This window comes from Pteropus vampyrus, unplaced genomic scaffold (assembly GCF_000151845.1).
Source record: "Pteropus vampyrus isolate Shadow unplaced genomic scaffold, Pvam_2.0 Scaffold131, whole genome shotgun sequence".
Classification (NCBI taxonomy): Eukaryota; Metazoa; Chordata; class Mammalia; order Chiroptera; family Pteropodidae; genus Pteropus; species Pteropus vampyrus.
This window is the reverse complement of record NW_011888912.1, coordinates 2,002,385-2,009,662: the sequence shown is the minus strand read 5'-3', so window position 1 is coordinate 2,009,662 and position 7,278 is coordinate 2,002,385. Positions and strand designations below refer to the sequence as shown.

Sequence of the window (7,278 nt, the reverse complement as noted above, 5' to 3'; positions counted from 1 at the left end):
GGGGTCAACATAGCAGGCATTGTCTTTCTCTAACTATAGGGTGGGTATTATGTGTTCACTAACCATCCTAAAAATATCCCGCAAACAGGTGCAGCCCCTGTGGCACCAGCCCCCGGGGTCCTGCAGTGTGTGGCTGGAGGCACAGGGAGGGAGGGGGGAGTGTCCGTCCCACGGGGCCCAGGCTAGGCAGAGCCGGGAACCCCGCTGGGGGGGGCACAGAGTCCCACCGCAGACCCTCCGACTTCCATGAATGGCTGAGCGTCGGCTCGGGGCCCCACGCCCACCTTTCCTTGTGAGAGATGGAATGTCATTGAGACGTGCCCCTCCCCCAGCCCTGCTGGCCTTCCTCGTGGCCCCTGCTCGCCCTGGTCCCCTGCCCGGTCCCAACCTTGCCTGGCCCCTGGGGTCTGGCCCACCCTTCGTCTCCCCAATTTTCCTCAGTTGGCGGCCTCTGTGTGCCGAGGCTTTGTGTGCCCTCAGCCTCGCACACGGGTCTTCAAGTGTCGGCCCCGGCGTGTCCACACCGGGAGGCGTGTGTGGTGGGAGGGGGCGGTGGGATGGGCGGCGGGCCTGTTCTATTTTTACTGGCCAGTTGCTGCGGGCCGCAGCTTTCATAGCCTCCCCTCTGTGCTGGCCCCACAGTCTGCAGCCGACCGCAGGACACAGCCAGCCCAGCTCAGACGCTGCCCAGGTGGGTGCCTACCTACCAGACCTGAGCTCCGGGTCGAGCCTAGATGGAGACCCTGGGCGGGGATTGCCGGAGAAGGCGAGGGCTTGGGATGGAAGGAGGCGTTCCCCGCCTGAAAGTCGGGTTTGCGGGTGGGATGGTCCCCAAACACCTCCACGGCGTGTGTCCCATGGGGTGACACCTCTCCTGCCCTCCGAAGGCTGAGAGCCACGAGCAGAACTTTGCACAAGTCACTCCAGGAGCCAGGCCAGAGCCTAGTGGGTTCTGGCCTCACACCAGGCCACCCAGCAGGTCCCAGGAGGGAGAGGGGGCCTGGGGCAGAGGGAGCCATGGTGATCACAGGGCCGGGGGAGGGGACGGGGTGTGTGCAAGTTTAGAAAGAGCCTGGTGGGCAGTAGGGAGGAGGGTGGCAGCCGCCAGCGGGCGGGAGAGCAGGACTCGGGGGCCTGGAGCACTGGACCCCGGCCCGCTCACCACCTCCTACCTCCTCTCCTTGGTCTCTGGGGTACGGACGAGCTGCCCGCTCGCCGTCTGTCTGGACAGCAGGCCAAGCGCAGGTGAGGGCAGGCTGCCAGCCCCTCCCCGCCTCCTGGCTCTGACTGGGGAACAGGAGGCGGATGGGGCAGGCTTCGTGGCTGCAGCCTGGACACAGGGGTGCCTGCAGCTTCTGAAGTGGGCTCCACCGCAGAGGTGGTGCTGGGGGTCCCTAACAGGGGGGTGCTCCAGGTTTGGAGACAGCAGCTCTGAGATTAGGCTTTCCTGCTTGGCACTCAGGATGCGGTGTGGTGTGTGTAACCCCTGTAAGTGGCCAGTCAAGGAGGGCCGGAATGCCCTTGAACTGGGTCCAAGGTCGGGGTGGGGCGCAAGGGGAGGATGTGAGCCCAACCTGACACGCGTGTCCCTGATTATCAGGTGTTCAGAGGCCAGCTCCTTCCCTGGGTGCACGTGTGTGTGCACACACACGAGCACGTGCACGCTCACACTCACACACACACACACACGAGCACGTGCGTGCTCACACACACACGCACACACACGAGCACGTGCGCGCTCACACTCACACACACACACACGCACGAGCACGTGTGCGCTCACACTCACACACAGCCTCGGTCCCACTGTCGCGCGGGTACTCTGCTTTCCCCATGGCGCCCCAAGGACGGACGAGCCCGGCTTTGCGTCAATACCAGCTCCATCCCCCTGGCTGCGGGCGTCTGACTATGTCCTTGCCGGCCACTTGCGGGGGTTTGGAATGCTGGCCTCCGACCTCCCCTCTGCTGCAATCTACATCCTGCCTCCTTATCAGGGGGCCTGTCTCCCACAGGACCTGTCAGGGGGCCCGTCTGGTGGGCTTCACAGCACACACTGCGGACCCCTGGCCTGGTGTTCGTCAGCGGGACAGGTCCTGGGGCTTGGCAGCAGGCCTGGGCTGGCCTGGGCAGTCCCTCTCTGGTGGGCCCCTCCCTGGTGACGGGGCCCTCTCTGAGGCAGTGCTGAGCAAGGCTGCATGCCCACCAAGGGTGAGGTGCCTCTGGGGATGGAAACAGGAGGCCGGCCGGGCTGAGACTGGGGGCCCTGGGGCCTGGCAGTGTGGAGGGTGACGAAGACGGAGGGACCCGGGGTGGTTCCGCACCGGCCGGTCTCTTTCCAGACTTTCTCGGTATCTCTGAAGGATCAACCCTCAGAATAAACAGCTGGTCATACAATCTAATTTCAGCCGAGCATCTCAGGAATTTATGGTGGATTGGCGCCCACCTCCCCCTCTGTGTCCAGGGTGACAGCTGAGACTCCAGGGTCACCCCATGTGCCCCCCAGCTGCACCCTCCTGGCAGAGGGGGTAGAGGTGGGGCCCAGAGGCTTTCTGGTGGAGGACTCAGGGTGGGGGCCTGGCCCACGCGGGGGGTGTGGGGGGGACACTCGCTGGGAGGCGAGCATCAGGCAGGGCAGGAGGCTCTGGAGTGACGCTGCCGGTGGCCACGCGCAGGCGTCCCTTAGAGTCTGCCCTCCCCGCTCCAAGCCGGGCTCTCCGGCCAAACTCGAACTCCTAACCCTGTTCCCACCCCCACTGGTCCCCCGCCCTTCACTTTGCAACACAGCTCAGGGCTCCCGTTCTGCCCAGCTGCCCACCCCGCCCCACTGTGTCCAGGGAAGATGGGGAGTCGGGTCCGGCTTGGAAGGCCCCCCTCTGCGGCCTCGAGGACCGGCCCCCAGCTGTCGGAGTTGAGGGGCCCAGGAGCACCCGGTCAGGGCCCGGGGCTCCTACACGCCCCTGGCCGTGCCGCCCACGCTGGATGATCCATTTTGCTTTGCTTCCAAGTATCGCTTGGTGTGAACAAAGCGTTCAGAGTTAATGCCTGAGTAGAAACCCGCATCGCTGACCCTGATCTTTAGAGGAGAGCTGGCCTGGAGAGGGTCAGGATGGACTTTGGGGTGGCACGCAGCCTGCCTGGCCCCGCGCAGCCCCACCTAGGGTGCCAGCCTCAGCCCTCCTCGTGACCAGCCAGGCATGGCGAAGGGTGCCCTGGGGGATACACGGGTGTCTGAGCCACCCCGCCCCTCCTGTCTGGCTTCTTTCTCCCCCATGGAGGTGGGGGTCCCCACTCATGAGCCGTCTGTGCCCCCAGGTGCTGCCCCCGCCACCATGCCGGAAGTGTAAGTAGCCCACCCCCAAGTCCCCCGCAGCAGATTTCAGCCCCAGAGCCGAGGCTCCGTCTGCTCGGCTCCCCAGCAGTGCCCCAGAAGGAGGACCCTGGAACAGAACCAGCCCGGAGAGCCTGGGTCCCCAGCATCCCTGCCATCCCCACCCACCCCGCCTTTGAGCAGAGCCCTTGTGCCCGGGTGGCCTGGAAGGAACTTCCTGTCCATTCCAGACTTTGTCGGTCTGCAACGATTCACGCGTGCGGGGCCGGGACTTAACGCCGGGCCCATGGCCGCACGAGGCTTTGGGGGTTACCTCAGCAGGGTGGGGCCTTCTCACTGCAGATCCCATGGCCCTCCCCACTTACAGCAGGGTGCGCCTCCCAGCGAGAGCCTCCGGCAGCCCGAAGGGCCAGGGCTCTTATCCTGTCCCGCTGGGGCCCTCGAGCTCCCCTGCCCGATGCCAGATGTCTCTCTGGGGCTCTGCCGCCCCCTCCCTCCCCGCCCACCAAGCCCGTGGTTCTTTGGCCGTGTGTATAATATGCATTGTTCACACTCTGTCTTCTGCTCCTGCCCCGATGCTTCCTGTGCCGGATTCTGAAGCGAGGTAAGTGGGCTTTGGGGTGCCTCTGTCCGGGCTGGTGGAAGCGGGGCGGCCTCGGAGGGGACGAGCCTGGGTCGAGGCCCGGGGAGGGGGTGTCCGAGGTACAAGGCCGCCACAGGTGCCCCCGGGGCTGGGGTGGCAGCAGAGCTGGCTGTTACTCTGCACCCTCGCCGAGCACTGAGTGAGTTCCCGTCACCCGCTCTGGGACCTCATCCAGCCCGAGTTTGGGACGCACCACCCAGAGCACTCAAACGCACCTCCCTCATGCCTCCCAAAGGATCCTCACACCCACGGCCCTGCTCTGCCCGTAGCCACCCTGTGAGCCAAGTCAGGTGGGCCTCGGCTTCCTCACTTAGGGATGGGGACGGAGGTGCCCACACAGGCCACGTGACCTGCACAGGGTCCCGCTGTTTAGCCACAGCAGAGCCAGAATCAGAAGTGAGGGCTTCGTCCCCTAGAATTCTGGCTAAATCACAAAGATGAGCTTTTAAGACACCCAAAGGCGAGGGTTCCGGGTGACGAGGGGACTCCGGCCGGCGCCGCTCCTGGCCTGGCCACCTCAGCTCCACAGCCTCCGCCTCACCCTGAGCCTCCTCTTCTTGCCCACAGAGAAAATCCAAGATCACTGCCTCTCGCAAACTCCTGCTGAAGGTGAGGCCGGCCGGGCACTGGCCCTGGGGACGGCCGGTGGCGGGCAGAGCGAGGGCCATGCAGACTGTGGGTGCTGTGTGGGTCGTGGAAGGGCCAAGCCGGCCAGAGCAGGGCTGGGGAGCAGGCAGGGGGGCCTGGCTGTCACCCAGAGCCAGGGTCCGTGGGCGGAGGTGGTGGCCGGATGCAGGGCGGGAGGCCAGGCCAGGGGCGGAGGGACTTGCTTTATTTGCTGAGAGTGTCTCTCCTGGAGCTTTGTGGCCCGACACAGTCAGACAGGGAAAGAGGAGGCTGGGAGGGAGACGTGAGCCCCGAGGTTTGTGAGCGAGTGCGTTCACCCCGCGTGCCCTTGCCCGGCCTCCCTGCAGCCACGGCCACTCGCCCTCGCTCGGCGGCCCCTCTGTCCACACGCTCCCTGTCTGGGCCCCGTTGAGCGTGAGGACCAGGCCACAGAGCCAGCGGAGGCCGGAGCCGCCCGGCCCGGGGTCCGCCGTCCCCTAGGCGGGCCGGGCAGGCTCAGCAGCCCCTGCCCTTCCAGAGCCTGATGCTGGCCAAGGCCAAGGAGTGCTGGGAGCAGGAGCAGGAGGAGCGGGAGGCCGAGAAGTCCCGCTACCTGGCTCAGCGCATCCCCACGCTGCAGACCCGCGGCCTGTCCCTCAGCGCCCTGCAGGTGGGCCTCGAGCGGGGGGCGCCGCCGGGGACGGGGGGCAGGAGCCTGAGCTGGCGCCACTCGCCCTGCCGGTCCCCCGGGGGCCTCGCTTACCCTTCCCGGTCCCTGCAGCTGCTCGTGGGCCCTGCCGTCCAGGTGCAGGAAGCAAGGGGCCCTCAGGCCGAGTCGATGGACACGGGAGGTGGGCGGGCCTCGGGGAGCCCCAGCTCGTCCTTCCCTGCGGGGGGTCTGGCCTGATTTCAAACACTGATGATGGATCTCACGCCTGGGACGGCAGAGGAGCGAGCAGGAGGACAGACAGCCAGTGTCACCGTGCTCACGTCACCGTGTCACCGTGCTCATGTCACCGTGTCACTGTGCTCACGTCACTGTGTCACTGTGCTCACGGTCTCCCCAGGGCGGGTCACGAGCCGTTTCCATTTTATTACTGTCGTTTATACATGGTTTTCCTATTTATCTGTAATTGACTTACATTTTTATGTTTTCCATAACACAACTTATTAAAGAAAACAAGTGCATTCGGAAGGCAGAAACGGCTCACACGTTGAGTTGCCCAGTCACTAACTTGCTAAGGGGCCTGTCACGCGGGCCGGGGCCGGGGCCCGAGGCAGGGTCCAGTGGGATGGAGGCTGAGTGGCGCCTCCTCCCGCCTGTTTGTCCCCCAGGACCTGTGCCGGGACGTGCATGCCAAGGTGGAGGTGGTGGACGAGGAGAGATACGACATTGAGGCCAAGTGCCTGCACAACACCAGGGAGGTGAGGTTGGGAGGCTCAGGGGGGCGGGGGGCGCCGACGCCCCAGCTGTGGACCAGGCCCCTCCTTCTGCAAGGTCTGGGGGTGGCCATTCAGGGCACGCTGGCCCCCTGACTCCGGTCCCACAGGGCTGGAGATGGCAGAGGGGAGCACACTGTCCCCCTCACCAGCCACGCGGGCCCCTCAGCGCAGAGAGGCCACCTCCTCAGTGCCCACCACACAGACACGCTGGCCTGTTAGCTACACCTCGGCCCTGTGGCCGGCGTCGCGAGCCTCTGGCCCTCCTTGCACACCTGCGGATAAGTCAGTGCTGCTGTCCGCACATCAGGGAGGAGGAGAATGAGGTTCAAGGAGGCCCAGGTCCCACGGTGGGGGTGACCCCCTACTCCGTGCAGACCCTGCTCGGAGCTGGAAGGCAGGTGCCTGTGCTTCTGGGCACTTGTCCAAGCGGGGAGGGGCCAGAGGTTCCCCCACCTCTCCCCGTCAGCAATGGTGTCTGTGGGCTCACGAGTCTCCCCAGAGAGGGCACCCTGCAAATTCCACAGGGCTCGGGACCTGGGGTTCACCCACCCCGTGGGGCCAAGGCTGTGCCCTGGGTGAGCCCCTGCGAAGGCTCAGTGTCCAGTGCCCGGGGACAGTACCGAGATGGTGAGAACGTGCAGAGCTGGCCTCTGAAGGCGCCTGTGTGTGCTGAGCTCCTGGGGCGCCCGGCCGTTCGTGGCCACCGCCCCCGAGGCCTGGGCTTCACGCTCATCGGCGGCAACTCCTGCCGAGTGGTGGGTGGGCCTGCCGGCCGGAAGCCACACTCGAGGTCCCCAGGAAGGGTGGCCCGCAGCGAGCCCCTCACCCCCGCCCGCAGATCAAGGACCTGAAGCTGAAGGTGCTGGACCTCCGCGGCAAGTTCAAGCGGCCGCCCCTGCGCCGTGTGCGTGTCTCGGCCGACGCCATGCTGCGTGCGCTGCTGGGCTCCAAGCACAAGGTGTCCATGGACCTGCGGGCTAACCTGAAGTCCGTGAAGAAGGAGGACACGGAGAAGGTGAGACGCCCCAGGCCCTCGCCCAGCCTGGCCCGGGTCAGCCCGGGCCCCTCAGAAGGCTCTAATCCCCTGGGAGGCCTGGCTGGAGTCTCATTGTTTTGGGAGGAAGGACACCGGCTTTCTTCCTCGGCTGCTCCCAGTCGCAAAGAAAGCCAGACCCAGGAGCCAAACACCCCGGCGAAGAGGGCGTGGGGGTTAGGGGCAGGGGACCCCGCCCTCTGTCACGCAGACAGCAGGCCCTCA

General features: G+C 65.9%; 1 protein-coding gene across 1 annotated transcript in view; it reads left to right on the top strand.

Annotated features, from left to right (window-relative positions):
* Nucleotides 1-3,155: 3,155 nt before the first annotated feature.
* Nucleotides 3,156-7,278, top strand: part of TNNI1 (troponin I1, slow skeletal type) — a 7,074-nt gene continuing 2,951 nt past the window's right edge. The window contains exons 1-6 of the mRNA XM_011367269.2: nt 3,156-3,340; nt 3,929-3,932; nt 4,539-4,580; nt 5,116-5,247; nt 5,913-6,002; nt 6,859-7,035. Of these exons, the coding sequence (XP_011365571.2) occupies nt 3,195-3,340; nt 3,929-3,932; nt 4,539-4,580; nt 5,116-5,247; nt 5,913-6,002; nt 6,859-7,035 (591 nt within the window). The 5' untranslated portion in view covers nt 3,156-3,194. The remainder of the gene's footprint in view (nt 3,341-3,928; nt 3,933-4,538; nt 4,581-5,115; nt 5,248-5,912; nt 6,003-6,858; nt 7,036-7,278) is intronic.